The sequence below is a fragment of the Myxocyprinus asiaticus genome, chromosome 30, assembly GCF_019703515.2.
Source record: "Myxocyprinus asiaticus isolate MX2 ecotype Aquarium Trade chromosome 30, UBuf_Myxa_2, whole genome shotgun sequence".
Lineage (NCBI taxonomy): Eukaryota > Metazoa > Chordata > Actinopteri > Cypriniformes > Catostomidae > Myxocyprinus > Myxocyprinus asiaticus.
In genome coordinates, this window is record NC_059373.1 from 4290452 (window position 1) to 4306605 (window position 16154).

The 16154-nt window shown below is 37.3% G+C and overlaps 2 protein-coding genes across 7 annotated transcripts in view; both read right to left on the reverse strand.

The window, feature by feature from the left end:
* Window positions 1–4532: 4532 nt before the first annotated feature.
* On the reverse strand, window positions 4533–9220 carry edn1 (endothelin 1). The gene is made up of 5 exons (XM_051663504.1): window positions 8371–9220; window positions 7746–7896; window positions 7310–7453; window positions 6931–7035; window positions 4533–5484 (listed from the first exon to the last, which is right to left on the reverse strand). Exons 1-5 carry the CDS (start codon window positions 8429–8431, stop codon window positions 5346–5348), a joined length of 600 nt encoding a protein of 199 aa, XP_051519464.1. The 5' UTR covers window positions 8432–9220; the 3' UTR covers window positions 4533–5345.
* Window positions 9221–11598: 2378 nt separating this feature from the next.
* Window positions 11599–16154, reverse strand: part of LOC127420851 (zinc finger protein 40-like) — an 88637-nt gene continuing 84081 nt past the window's right edge. For 3 of the 6 annotated variants that reach the window (XM_051663414.1, XM_051663416.1, XM_051663412.1), the window contains one exon: window positions 11599–13991. In XM_051663414.1, the coding sequence (XP_051519374.1) occupies window positions 12837–13991 (1155 nt within the window). In that variant the 3' untranslated portion in view covers window positions 11599–12836. The remainder of the gene's footprint in view (window positions 13992–16154) is intronic. The other 3 variants (XM_051663413.1, XM_051663417.1, XM_051663418.1) reach the window with 3 other exon arrangements.

Consider the following 16154-nt stretch of genomic DNA (forward strand, 5'->3'; position numbering starts at 1 on the left):
CAGAAGAGGGCAAAACAATTACGTGTGCCGATAATTTTTTTGCTCAAGCCGCTAAATAATACTGGATTATGTACATGTGTTGTAGAACCAGAGGTCAGGTTCCTCTCGAGGTTTTATCACCACTAAGTAACATTGGGTATTTTCCTTGTTACAGTCACTTTACCTTGAACAAAGGTGGCTTTCAGACAACAAGGCATGATTTTCTATAAAGCCGCTTTGAAACTATGTGTATTTTGAAAAGTGCTGTACAATTATAAATGACCAGAGTGTAGACAAACTTATTTTCTCAAGAAAAACATGAAAATTGTGAGTTCATATTAGTTTTTCTCAACAATCAAACAAAATAAATGCAGTGCTGTTGTTTAAGTTACTTAGAGCTCTGCTTTTGTGGCATTTATGATTTAAAAGACATTTATGTTGAATCCTTGAATTATTTTGAGTGAAACATTTGTGGGTGCTCGTATTGTATCGTATTGTGAGGCTATGTATCGTATCGTGACATTTGTGTATCGTTACATGCCTTATATTTGGTTTCCCCACCAAAATGCTGTCACTTCATGGAGGATGATGTCATCAAGGAACTGTTAGTTAAAAGGATATTGCAAAAGACAAACAGGATAGAAAGTGATATTGAGGACAAACCTATAAATTAATTACAAATGAAAAAATGTTCTCGAAAAGAGGAAAAAGGAGATTTCCTGTAGAGAACAAAAAAAAAAAAAAAATGTAAAACCACTTTACTTAAATATGAAATTGTGATTAAAGCAGGCTAATTAATAGCATTTCAATCCTAAATAACTGCGACTAATATTTTATCCAATATGCTGACATTTATTTGGGACATGAAAATACATTGCATAGTAGTTTTTGGGGGGGAGCAATTCCTTTAACCAAAGATGTTTGGTTAAATATCAACTTTAGTTATCACGTGTTAAATACATGTTTTAAATATCAACCTTAGTTATCACGTGTTTCTTTTATTAAGAGCTTTGACTTTAGATTTATGTAGTCAAAACATCCAGCCATCGTGATTACTGGCATTTGTCGAGCTTTGATATTAGTCGAGATCTGTATGCAAAGCGTGTTCATCTGGGCTCATTAAACACTTCAAATTGCCGTCTGTCAAAAAAGAATTCTGAGAATGTTTTGAGGATCTTCCATAATAGCCTTCAGAGGTTGTTTTGTCATTGACAGAGATGACTTGAGGTGTGTGTGTGTGTGTGTGTGTGTGTGTGTGTGTGTGTGTGTGTGTGTGTGTGTGTGTGTGTGTCTGTGTGTGTTTGCCGCTGACAAGGGTAGATGAGGAAAAGACTATGTGCTGAGGGATATACAGATATGCAGATTTCTACAACTGGCTTTGAGAAATGTGTATAATCACTACGCCAGGTGGAACAACAGCCATAGAGCCATTAGAGAGACAACTCGCTTGTCTAAATTCAGTTTGCACTCCGATAATTCATTTATTTATCATTGGGCCATAGACGATATAAATTGGAAATGAAATTGAACTGGTATATATTTTATTTTCCCCACAGTGAAATCCATTTTACCTCTCTGTCCTATTACGTAGTACTATAATTAAAGTACTAAAGGTATATTTCATAAAGGGATAGTTCACCTAAAAAAAGACTGTTTCAAACCCTTATGTTGTTCCAAACTCATATGCTGTTATATTGAACGTGATCACATGGAAAGAGACATGTTGTTTTGAGATTTCCGGTACCCTAGGATCAAACACATTATGCATTTTTCCATGTACCATTACCTGTTTACTCCACTGATGATCAGGTTTAGGTTTGGGGTTGGTTTGAGGGTTCAGTTTATACAATATTACAAATGTAAAACATAGCCAGGACTGTAGCGCTTGCTTTTCTAGGTGTAAGCACTGGTACAAGTAAACTAAAAGATTCCCTTTAGTCAGCTTTCAAATCACAAGTGTGTAACGAATGTGGAAAACACCGTAGACGTGGGCTGGTTGGTTCTGAGATAATGAATGAAGACCTTGAGCTGGAACAGCCATCAAGCATCACTGTTAAACAGTTCAGGAACTCAAGAACACAGCGGCGGGATGTCCGTGGAATTTAATTCATGTTTGCTTCCAGGTTTCGTGCTATTAGGTGATACAGTGCGTGTATAAATTGGATGCATTGTTTGCATGTGTGAAAGTAGCTCAGGGTGGTGACCCTGGCAGCAAACAGAGACGTCAGAACCCGAGGCGTGTCCGCCCCTCCCAGAGTATCTTCCATTGTTTGCTCCACGCGCTGAATGCCTGTTGGTTTGAGGAGATTCCTTGTGCTGTAATGGGCCGTTATTTGTGCTCAATGCCTATTCAAACCCTTATGACCCACGGCAGTTCCATCGGCCCCTAGAGACCCAGATGCGAAAAATACACAGCTCAGGAGGAGAGATAGCCTTTGTGCTTGACTTTTACAGGCCGATCCAAGAATATTTCTCTCTCTTTGAATGGACAAAGTCTGGATAAGGTTCAGCTAATAAAGAAGATCTAATTTCCTGCAGGGTATATCTTTTTATGTCATTTTTCGAAGGGTGCTGTAATCCCAGAATGCAGTGTGGGAGGAGTCTTGTTATGAAGAGAAGTAATTTTACAAATCATAAAAATGTCCAAATTTTTATTTTTTATTTTTGCACTTTTTCTTACACAGTGCTGTGTTATGATATCAAAACACTTTTACTATAAAGCATGTTTTGAAAAATGACACATTTTATTAAGAGACCACCCTGCATTTATACACTTATTCCAAATTGTTTAGCTTGTGCAGTAGCTCACCTGAATGAGAGTTGGACTTTGGACCAACGAAATGTGCTTTTAATGTCATATTTGCTTTTAGGACACTATCGGCTAGGTTTAGGTATTGGTTAAGGTTAAGGGTGGCTGTTTTGTTTACCTCTCATTTGCTTTTAGGACACTATTGGACCTCCATCTATTATTCACCTTAAAAACCTTGTATGATCATGACACCATTTCACTCGCCTTTGGCGCCCCCCGCTGGACATTTCATTGAGAAACTTCAGCGAAAAGTGTAATGAAGCATGTAATTTCATTTTGCAAAGATTTTGCCACGGTCACATAATCAGACTGATTTATTTTTGCCACATCCACATGAAACCATTTTCCATTTTCAGTCTCCTACCATCATTGTTTTCCAAAGTATGCGATAATGGAGAGCGTTTTCGAAACACGTCATTTCATTGTGGATTAGAGGCATAAACTTCAAAAATCAATGGGGTTTTATATGAAAATTAGTAGTGTGGACGTGGCCTTTGTCAAACAGTGTACCTTTGGAGCACAGAACACTATTATAGTTTATTGGTTTTTTTACTTGATCAGTATGAACTTACCATGAATATTTATCTTGATTTATTTATTTATATAATTTATTTTACATTTATAAGATGTTTTATTTATGGGCATTTTTGCTTGTATTTAACAGGAATAGACATTGTAGCCCAGATCCAGACTGAGACTAGATCCCATAAGGTTAACCACTGTGCCACAGTTCCAACACAATACAAATATAAACCATTGCCCCAAGGTTCGAGGAATGTAAAAAAAAATAATAAAAAAAAAATAAAAAAAAACAAGCAAATTGATGAATTTTGTGCCCGATGCCAAGTGTGCCGTTCTTTTGCTACAGTTTGTGAAATTTATACAGATGTACCTGTGGTAGTGTGAGGGTGCTGAGAATAGAACAATTTTAATTTTAAAGGTGACCTATGTCATTTTTTTTATGTTAACATTCTCGTATCCCAGCTTAACATGGAGAGTCAAATGTAAGTAAGCCATTTGTAGCTTGATTTTACCTAAAAATGTAAACACTGTGGCACTATCAAAACATTTTTTGAACAGCCCATCCAGTTCAAGTGAACCAATGGCGAGAATTTGGGGTCATCTGTTTCTACAACCAATAAAAGATGAGGAGAGTTTTCTGGAATTACGTTGAAAACAGTGATTATTTCTGCAATTATGCTTTTTGTTGCAATAGTTGCCCAAAAATGACACACTTTAGCTTTTAATTGTGAAATGTGGTTTTCACTATTCCCTTGTTAAGATCAAACAAGAACTTCTCTTTTATCCTTTTTTTTTTTAATTTTTTTTTACATACTATTTTTGTCATTTTGTTGCTTTTTCTCATGAATTATGTCATCTTAAAACATATAAAATTGGCTGTGAAAATCTGGACAGCTCCATATGAATTAAAGTCTGTTATGGGTGCTATTATAAAAAATAAAAAAATACTGTGGGGGTATCGTGGTACAGTGATAGTATAACATGATAATACCATGGTATTAAATACTTACTATATATTTATATAACATAGTATTAACACGGTACTCCACAGTACTTCAAAGAATGCAATGATACATGTCCAAGATACATTGTACTTTTTGGGGGGGGGGTAATAGTGGAGTAAATCCAGACTACATATATGCAGAGAAACTAAGTTTAAACTCTGCAATATGGTTAGAGCAAATTAAATGTCCTATTTCATTGGTTTTTAAAACAAATGAAAAATGACAAGCAACTGAGGTCATTTAAATTATGCAAGTTATTTATTACCTAACAATCCATACCACAATAATGGCAGTAAAATTTTATAATTTCATAGAAATATTGTTAACAATCTATTTAGCCAATATGGCTTATTTAAAGATACATATTTAACATGTATGAACAATATATGCAAAGAGGCAATTTCAGAGCTTCATTTACACTGTATAAAGTAAATCAGTCACATTACAGATAAGAACTACTAGATTCAGTATTACACCAGAACTATTCTTTCACCAGTATCTATCGCTTGTAGTTTTTGAATGTTCATGTTCCATTATGGGGAATTTTGCCTTTGGTTTCTGTGGTCTGCAAGTGTCTGATTCGTTGAATTACAGCATAGTCCTCCCATGCAAGAAGTGTCTTCCATGCAAAGTCTTCAGGTCATTTTAATCTTAATTGTTTCTACCAAAGTAGCAGTGGCTTCTCAGCTTAATCATCCCTTAGAGTTATCCCTTATTAGCGCTTAGAGTTCTAGTTCTACATCAGACCATTTGACAGAGGTTAGTAGAGACTTTGAGGTTTGATTTGGTTCAGACAGTCTCTCCTGCAGAGGTCTGATTCATCCTCCATGGTTCCCATTGAGATGCACACCCCTCACTTGTGCCCTGGTGCTGATGCCCCTGGGATGGAGACCACATGGCAAACACCCGAATCAAAGATGAATGCATTTTCAGGTATTCCAATATACCACATGATGTGCAGAGGAGTTCTTGGTTCTTGTTCAGTTAAATCCTTTTGCATAAAGTGGATCAACTAAATCTGATGCCGGTCTCTAGGAGGAAGCGTTTTCGGCCGCCCATGCTCGGGCCCTGTGGTGCTGCCTCACCCGCCATTTCTTCAGGAGAAGACGAATCTTCTTGGTGGTTTTCAGTCTGGAGGGGGCATCACTGATCTGCTCTCTGTTTTTCACCCTAAAACAAGTATCACATTGAGGTCAATATCACAGCACACTCAAGGAGAACTTTAATTTACTCAAAAAACTTAAGAGCGCTTCTAGTTTCCATGAGTGTCTGTGTTTTCTTGTGTGTTAAGATAGCATTGTGTGAGGAACAGGGCAAAAATGAAGTGTTTATGAACTGATAATCTGCCATTTTATTCATTATTTGTGTGAAAGTGCATAAAAGTCATAATTTTTGTTGCGCCTCTGATCACTTCACCAGGAAACAGACCAGATAGAGACCAAATCTGTACCAGGAGTCTCAAGTTATAGGATAGTTTCATAGACCCCTTAAGTGTTAATAGTTTATCCTTAAACCCACCCCAATTTTCGCTTGATGCATTTTGGTTTGGTCTTTAAAGGGGAAGTATGTAGTTTCTGTGCCACTAGCAGCAACAAACAGAATTGCAAAACACTCAAACAAATTTTGGGTACTTGCATGCCCAGGTAAGTTGTAACTCTATATAGTGTTTAAGGAATAGTTCACCCAAAAAAGAAAATTCTCTCATTTATTCACCCTCATGCAATCCCAGATGTGTACGACTTTCTTTCTTTAGCAGAACACAAACAAAGATTTTTAGCAGAATATCTCAGCTCTGTAGGTCCATACAATGTCAGTGAATGGTGACCAAAGCTCCAAAAAGCACATAAAGGCAGCACAAAAGTAAACATAAGACTCCAGTGATTAAATCTATATCTTCAGAAGCGATATGATAGGTGTGGGTGAGAAACAGATCAATACTGAAGTCCTTTTTTACTATCAATTCTCCTCCCTGCCCAGTAGGTGGAAATATGCATGAAGAATGTGAATCGCCAAAAACAAAAGAAGAATGTAAAAGTGAAAGTGGAGATTGAGAGTAAAAAAAGGACTTAATTATTGATCTGTTTCGCACCCACACCTATCATGTAGCTTCTGAAGATATGGATTAAAACACTGGAGTCGTATGGATTACTTTTATGCTGCCTTTATATGCTTTTTGGAGCTTTAAAATTTTGTTCACATTCACTTGCATTGTATAGACCTACAGAGCTGAAATATTCTTCCAAAAATCTTTGTTTGTGTTTAGTCATGCACATCTAATGATGAGAACATTTTCATTTTTGGATGAACTATTCCTTTAAGGTTGTACAAACACCTGTATTTGTTGCAGTTGTTCAACTGGCTACCGATTTTAATTGATAAATCAACTTCACAAATTATGTTAAACTGCCTATAATTTTAAAGATTATGTGCTTCATTTCTGTCAGGAAAACTTATGACCCATCAGATCTCTTGTCAGCCAAAGGGGGCCCAAAAATAAGGGGGTCCAACAGTTAATCAGAAAATACATCAATCTTATTTGAGCTTGTAATTAAAACATTCAGTCTTTTCTCAAATGTGTCCGTTTTCAGTTTTTTCAGGCTATGCAGTTTCTCTTACCTTCTAATCATCATCTGATGGGCTGCCAGGTTGTGTTTGCATTGCTTCTCGGCACAATTGTGGCCCAGGGCGGCAGGGATCGCCCTGTCTGACGCAGCCTTATACCTGAAAAGGAAAGTTCACATGAACATGTTTAATAAAGTCCGTAAATAGAACCGAAACCTGTTTCTGCAAGTTTATCAAACAAGCACTGACAGCTATTATGCCTACACATTATTTTTGGGTTTGCCACACATAGCTTGTGTGCTCCGGCAAAACGTGTGTCCCAAATATTTCAAGCAGTAAGTCTGGTGTCCTTGAAATAGGACTTAAGATTAAACATATCTATGGCTTTGAATTCTGGTGACGGTCGTGTCATTAGCATTCAGTGTGTACTTACCGTAACGCATTGTTCGGTTGACAGAATGAAGAGCATGTTTTGTCTTGGCTATCTGCACATTTGCAGCGTGGTTTGGGCACAACAGGTTCTGTGACTGAACGCTTCTTGCGTGGAGCGTTTCCAAGTCCATAGGTCACGATTCGCCTGGGGAAAATAAAAAATAAATCATTAGAAAACAATGTTTGCCCTTAGGGACAATTACACAATCTAAATTTGCTTAAGTCTAAATAATTCAAATGAACCAGATAGCACTTTGTATCTTTCTTTAAAGATAGTAATAAACATTATTACATTTTATAAAAGAGCAGCATTTAATGTATATTCAAATAGTTAAAGTCATAGAACTTTTCACATTGTACAAAAATTACCAATTTGAAAAGCATTATATAATGTTTGTAAATGAAAGCTATTATAAAGTTTTATTATGAATACTTACTCTGGTGTGTTGACCCATATTATGTCCAGGTGGCAAAAGTAGACACACTCTTTATCCAGAAAACTTGCGCAGGAGCATCGCTTAGTCCTGGAGTGACGCGCAGAGATTGATGTGCCTGATGTTGCCACTTGATTCAAAGATGCTGGGGTCACTAACATAAAAAGTAAAATTATATGTTAAATTAAGAACCTTGTTGATACATCTAGAAGTCTATAAGAATACGCACTGCGATACTCTCTTCAGTTGCGCAACTTTTTGTTTTTGATGGACTGGAAAAGTCAGAATTTGTCACGCTCAATTACAGCTGACAGCTATGCTTGACATACTACATGAATATTACAACTTTTTCTTGCATCTGTTCATGTATTGTTTAAATTAAACAATAACCGATAGCCTATACTTATTCATTATACTTTTATATTATTCCTGGTTCTTTGCAAAACTTTGGAAAGTTGTTCAATTTGCTTGTCAGGCTGCATTTTGATTTACATTGCAGTTTCTGAAAAACTAAGTAAACTTAAGTGAACTCCTTTACTTCCAAATTTGGTTAATTGCTAATTTAATTCAAAATGCAAAATCTTTACTAGCCTATAAGTCTTAGATATGGATATTTTTTAATGCATACCCAAGTCAAAAAATCCAGAAGACAGCATTGATAACACTGGGAAAATAATCCTCAAATCCATTTTACTATCCAAGTCCCTGATGTGGCAGAAATGATGGTAATCCAATAAATTCGACAGCAAAGTTTCGCACTTTTAAATGCACTCGTGCATCACTGAGTCGCGCTCGCTTGAGTCTCATGCGCACATGCATGTACAGGAGCGCTTATATACACAAGCTCTCCGCCCCCCTCCCGCGCGCTCACGCGAACACAATGCTGTTTGTTAATGCAGACCGACAAGCAACGTGTGGAGCGAGATAAGAACTTTGTATTCCTAAGAGTACAGCGGGATGGAGACGCCGAGCGGTGCCAATTTTTATGGTGAGCTAAGTCTCTTAAGTGAAGGCAGTTTTAATGCAGCACAGTGGAGGGCGCGCGAGTACAGACATCGCTGAGGCTTCTGGACACCAACAATGATTTCTTTCTTTTTTGTGATGCCACGGGCCTTCTACACTATAGAATACCAGTGTCAGAAATTGACTTTATAATTAAGGGGCAATGTTTGCCAACTGCATTTGATTCTCAGATATTTTTTTTTTTTTTTTTAATCTTCATGGGGGCCGTTTTTTCCCCTAACTATATAAAAATATACTGTACATAATTATTTTAGGATAAATACTTCAATTTAACCAGTTCATTGAAATCAACGAGGGATAAAATGCATAACTAGGCCTAGAGTAGAAAATTAAGCACTTCTTGCACCATTATTGTAAATTATGGTGACATTTTTGCCACAAGCACAATTAATTTCCGACCCTGTAGCCAGTACCTATGGAAATGCAGCCTACTATATAGAAGACCGGGGCTAGTGGTCACACAGAGAAATTGTCAAAGGCTATATCCTTTTTTTTTTTTTTTTTTTTTTTTTAAAGTGTTTTCTCTATCACTGGTTTTGTAATCACTTGTTAATTCTAACCTCCTCTAGGGCAAATTGTCACGTGTTTTACGTGTAATTTTCCATCTACAGTTCATTAATTGCAATTTCTGCTGGCCAAAACAATGGGTTGATTCCATTATATATATATATATATATATATATATATATATATATATATATATATATATATATATGTGTGTGTGTGTGTGTGTGTGTGTGTGTGTGTGTGTGTGTGTGTATATATATATATATATATATATATATATATATATATATATATATATATATATATACATACTGTATATATACATATATATTTTAAATAGCTTATTTTTATGTATGTATGTATGTATATATATATATATATATATATGTATATATATATATATATAAGCTATTTAAAATGTGTTTAATTACCAACTAAACACTATTCGTTGGTTTTCAGAAAGCTTGTATCATGATTGTAGAATAAGTTTTTAAAGCGTCACAGAGTTAGAACCTCATTTATAATTAGTTGAGCTGAATCACAGCAGGTTCAAGGTCTCAGGGCTGAGTTATACTGGCATAAAATCAGAAAGTTGCCGGCAGCTATCTGTCCCTGCCCGATGGAAAACTCATGCCAGCTTAAGGCTAATTTATACTTACTGGGCGAACAGGTTTGACTTGGTTCGCCTACAAATGATTACGAAATTCAGTGACGTTTTTGTTCTGCCAAGGTGTTGGTTTGGTGCAATGGCGTAGCCAAGGGTGGGCCAGGGTGGGCCTGGGTCACTCAAATTACACCCAGGCCCACCCAGAATATTAGAGATTATTTTTTTTATTTTTTTACTTAAAATATATATTTATAAAATAGTAAAAAAAAAAAAAAAACATAAATTCTGCTTTCTGAAAGTGTGAAAGAACTGTTTGAATTTGCCACCTTTGAACTTTTCTGAATAAGTTGGAGAAAAAAAATATGGGTAAAAATGTGGCCCATCCATTTTATTGAGGCCCACCCAAAAGTAATTTCCTGGCTACGCCCTTGGTTTGGTGAGATTTCTCCTGTTCACGTACATCTCTGAAATTCTTGACCCAAGACAACTCGGCTGGTTGAAGAGCGTTGATGATTGGTTAAAACTATTTGAGGGTGTGGTTTGGACGTGACGCTTTTTATTTACAACCGTGCGTGCCAGCTGAGGAGTTGTTACCTCTCAGAGACTGTGTGTAAGTATACTTTTTTTTTATTATTTATTTTTTTTTTTTTACATGATTTGCAACACAAATTCTACATGCTTCAGTTCATCCAGGATAAAAAAGTTTGGCTTCTTCCAAAATATAAACCAGGCTTTATATACCTGCAATCGGGCACTGCACCCACTCCAAAATAGAATAATGAATGAAATGTACTAAATATTACAGCAAGGGTATCGCATATGTGTAACCTGTTCATGCATGTTCCGTCTGAGAGATTTAGGACAACAATAAAAGCATTCTATTAGGAGTTTAGCAGATGAATGCATTAAGGATAGTCTCATTATGGAAATATGCTTTTTTTAGCACTATCCTTAGGGAAGGGTGTTATAACTGCAATCATGGGTTCAAAAAAAATGACCTCACTTGTACTTACAGGTCCTAATAATGCCTCTTAGCCTTGTGTTCTACAGAATAACACTGATGCAAATGCATTGAGGAACATTTACCAATGACAAGTTTGTCAAATTCGTTTAGGGGTTGGTCAATGCTAAAATCAAGTTATGGTGCCAAGAGTTTCCACAGGCTGCGAGTGACTTCTGTGCATATGTGATATCTAATGGACTCTCACTGTCACTAAATTCACTGGGTTTGGGTGGACTGAATGTTCCAAGCAATTTCTAGAGAGTCTCACACACTCTCATCTTCTTCCAGGGGCTGGGTAACTAAGCAACATCCTCACCCACCCCACCTTCTTGCATGCACTCCCTTCAGTGACACTCCCATCCAGCAGATGGAGATGTTTAGCTACAGTCTCGGCAGACCTTAAGGATGGCGGGCAGCATATACTGTCAACTGAATGAGTCATTCTTGGTCTGTAATGAGGGCTTTTGCTCTGAGCCTCTTGAGACTAGGACAAGTTGTAGTCACTAAAACCTCCGTAACAGAGCTGATTGGTGGCGTCATTTGCTGGGTTCTTCAAGACCTTCATTAGTATTTTGAATGGCTGAATAATTCTAGTGTCTTTGAGAGAACTGTGAGTAACCATTTCTACTGGAATGATTAAAGCAGAAAAAGACAGTAATTCAGATGCTAATTGCACTGAGGAAAAAAAAACAAAAAAACCCCAAGGACACTTCATAGACGTTTGTGCACTTGTAAACAAGGTTTTACTGATACTGCCGATAGTATAGATACAGCAAATGTAAAGCCACCATTTTACTCATACCTATGGACTTAAGGAGTTCAAAATGGGCACCAGGTGGAATATAATAAATACTTGACCACAACATTTGTGCACAGAAACAAAATATATATATACACTACCGGTCAAAATTTTTGAAACACACTCGTTCTTAATTATAATTTTTTTCTTCACATTTTAGAATAATAGTAAAGTCATCAAAACCATGGAATAACATAAATGGAACTATGGGAATTATGTTGTGACTAAACAAAATCCAAAATAAATCATAACTGTGTTATATTTTAGCATCTTCAAAGTAGTCACCCTTTGCCTAGAATTTGCAGACATGTACTCTTGACATTTTCTCAACCAACTTCTTGAGGTATCACCCTGGGATGCTTTTTAAACAGTATTGAAGGAGTTCATGTTGGGCACTTATTGGCTGCTTTTCTTCCAAAGTCCAAGTCATCAATTTCAAAAACGTTTTTTTATTTTTATTTTTTTATCACATTTTAGTTTTATAATGAAATAATATGGTGGCACAATTATATTTTTGTCTACAAAACTCATTTCAAACATTTACGCATACACCTTCAGATCAAAAGATTTTTAAGATCATGAGAAACATTTCAGACAAGTGTTTCAAAAGTTTTGACCGGTAGTGTGTGTGTGTATATATATATATATATATATATATATATATATATATATATATATATATATATATATATATATATATATATATCAGTCAAACATTAATTTCCCCATAAATTTATGATAGAATTTTCTTTTAAAATAAAAACATTTGAAAATAAATCAAATCTCATTCTTCTTTAACGTCCATTGCATCAAACTTAATTGGCAACTACTAGATTTATAAGATGTTATGTACAGGTTTCTAAATGAGAAACTCCAAAAAGGCACAATAATCTATACAACATGTACAAAAAGAAAAGAAAAAAAAAAATCTGGTGCTGACAGAAAAGTACAAAATAAAATAATTGGTCATTTATGATTGCACATACAATATGTCAGAAAAAAATGTGCTTTTAGAGGAGGCAGGCAGAGTTGCAAATCCTCCTGAAGTGTTTCAGTTTATAAAGTGACAAAGTTTTACAAAAGAGTCAGAAAGAGACAGACCAAGACAGAGATAGAGATTCATAGGCAGAAAGGAAAAAGCTTTTATTGGGACTCTCATGTAGCTATGACCAGTCTGTCCTCATCATCACTGGAGGCTTCATTGTAATCATCAGTCACTGGTTGTCTGGTGACAGGTTGCCGAGTTTTTGCTTCACTATCCCCACCTGCTGTTGCCTTGTGTGGAACACCTGAGCCTTTCTCAGTAGTGGATGAGTGGAAAAAAGAAGGAAGTTGTTGGGGTGTTTGCGGTGTCTCCACCATGGCTGTAGTCTTCTCCATGACCACTGTGTCCACAGATCCAGTGCTAGGGCTGCTCTGAGAGACTTGCTTCACCTCTGAAGATGGCTTCATGTTTGTAGGAGCACCTCCTGAATTGGCGGTTGGAGGACTGGCTGAGGGTGTAGGTGCTGGCAGTGATTCAGTGACCTGTGCTGATGCAGATGCTACACCCTCAGGGCTACGTGGCTTGTCCTGGGTTGCTGGAAGTGGGCTGAGAGCTGAGAGGGGGCTGAGGGATGGTATGAGGGCTGGCAGGGCAATGTTAAGAATCTGCAGGCCAGGGATTTGTGTTGGGGAATCTGTGCTGCTCCGAGGTTCAGGGCTGGCCGCCAACACCTGTACGCCAAGGGTGGCATTTAGTGGCAGACTCTGCTGAGGCACCAGTTGGGTGGAGTTGGCCAGACCCACCACGCTCAAGGTCTCCAAGCCCACCGGCTGCAGGGCGGTCTGTGGAACACCAAGTGTCTGGAGTCCTGCCACTTGGCCTAGAGGGAAACAAGGCAGGACATTACTGACTGGCTCCTGAACTACCAGTGGCTGTGTTGGGGAGCCCTCCAAACGGGGCGAGGTGCTCAGGGCTGAGAGAGGGCTGTTGGACTGCCTGTGGATTACGCTGAGTGCTGGGATGGTTAGCTGGACTGGCCCGGCCTGAATAGGAACAAATGTAGAGTAGGCAGCCAAACTGGCAGGTACAAGCTGGATGCCACCCACAGGTACCATGCTGTATGGGGAGCGGTGAGGTGGTTGGGAGTGCAATGGCAAGTGACTGAAGAGGTGAGTAGCGGCCCCTGTTCTTGGGTCGTGGATCAGACCTGTGTTTGGAAAGTGCAAGGGTTCCTGAAGAGGGTCAAAAGAGGTCTGGGTACCACGGTCAACGTTGGCATTGCACTCGCTTGTATGCTGGGAAAAGGTGCTGGATACTCCATCCTGCTAAAGAACAATGTTATGAGTATTTTGATCAAAACTGGGAAGCAAAGACTTAAATATCTGACATTTGGTCTGTTCCAAAACCTAGTGAGCTGACTCTGGAGACAGCATTTTAAAGCATCAGAGGAACACTCCTGATGCGAAGTCTGTTCCAAAAGGTGGGTACCTCAATTATGCTGCCTTATAAGATATCCAGTTTAGGTTAAATTCTAAAATAGCATCGTATGTACCCTTCCCCGGAAAGGCAATCCTAAAATGCACTGTGTAGAGCTTGGTAAAAAAAACAAAAAATCCAATATGGTGGAAGAAACAAGAGAAATCGTAATTATAAATATAGCTGCAAGCAGCGATTAACGGGGTTCAAGCCTTTAAGATCCTTTGTTGACAATGTATAATAATAATTTTAAATATTCTTTTATAAAAATATTTGTTTAAGAAATCAGCCTTCTGAGTACCTTTGCAAAGTCATATTGGTGCAAAATTGGGGCACAATCCACATAGAAAAGGTCTGTTTTCTTCCAGCTCAAAAATTAACTATATCGGCCACTATATTGGTAATCGGTGAATTTTCCCCCTCTAAAATCGGTATCGGTCTCAAAATCCCATATTGGTTGGGCTCTATTAATTAGACAGTCTGTTAGCACTTAAAACAATGATAAAGTGCCTTAATTTTCAGAAACATAAGGTTAGGAAGCACAAAGAAATTGTATCGTTTACATTCTTGACTGTTACAGCGCCACCAAGAGGCATAGGTGGGCAATTTTCTTTGTGTCTTCAGACTGTCCTATTGCATAAGTGTTTTAAATTTGGTGAAGATATCTCATTCTCTTCAAGAGTTTTGACCTTTTAAGGAAAAGTGGCCACGCCTACGCCGTACGTTTTGGTGTATTGTTACAACGGTTTATGGAAAGTTCCTATGGACTCCATAGAATCTTTCTGCACTGGTTTGGTTCCGATAGGGCAAACGGCCTAAGACTAGTTCAAATAGCTGCTAAAAGTTGATTTTGTCGATGGTGGCCATGTTTTTCTAGATATCTGACTGTCCTCATCAAGTCGATTGGACCAATGGTTCCATTGTTACAGACATTTTTAGATTTTTAATTATTATAGCACCACAAAGAGGTAGAGATACACAATGTTTTTTATGTGTCCTTAGAATGATCCCATACATACAGTATATGTACCAAATTTGGTGGCAATATCTCATTCCGTTCAAGAGTTATAACTGTTTTCGTAAAAGTGGCTGTGTGCGCTACACACATTTTTGCGTGCCATTGCGACGATGAATCAAAAGTAAAAAATTCCTTTGATAACTTTTCATATTGGGACTCTGCTGAATCTTTCTGTACTGGTTTGTATCCGATCAGGCGAACAGCCTAGGACTAGTTCAAACTGATTCGCCATGACGCAAGGAATCACTGGAAAAAAAATACTTTTGTTTCTAGCCCTTATGGTTCAAGATTTATGGCCCAATATGTGATTTTTTATTTTATTTTTTTTCACTATAGCGTCACCTATGGACTTATCGGGCCGATTCCATGCGTATGGCTGGCCAGCCGGAGTACTACCATTCCCCAGAATAATAATAATAATAAAAAAACATAATAATAATAATCCTAACAAAAACAATAGGGTTTCTAGCCCTTCGGGATTGAACCCCTAAAAATACTTATAATCAGGCCAAGAAGGAATATTTTTTCTGCATTGATTTTGCTAGAAAATATGCAGAATTGTGCAGAAGGGATTTAACCATGTATTAAATGGATCTGAGAGTACTACACACTTACTGGTAGCTGGAATCATGAAATTAGCCAAAATATTTCATAAACAATATGCAAACAAACAAGTGGTGGGGAATGTGCAGAGTTTTTCTTGTACAGATTCCATATGGGCCTGCTTATAATTCATCCAATACTGAAAACTAATGATAAAAAATATTTTAAAATGCAACCCCAATTCCCAAAAAATTGGGACAGTATGGAAAATGCTAATAAAAGCTAAAAGTAGTGATTTGTACATTAAATTCACCATGTATTAAATTCAAAGCACTACAATGGCACATTATTTGAAGATTTACCTTGTAAATGTATTTATTTATTTTAATTAACACTAATTTCAAATCAGATGATTGCAACCTGCTCCAAAAGCAGAGTTTTTAAGACTGTA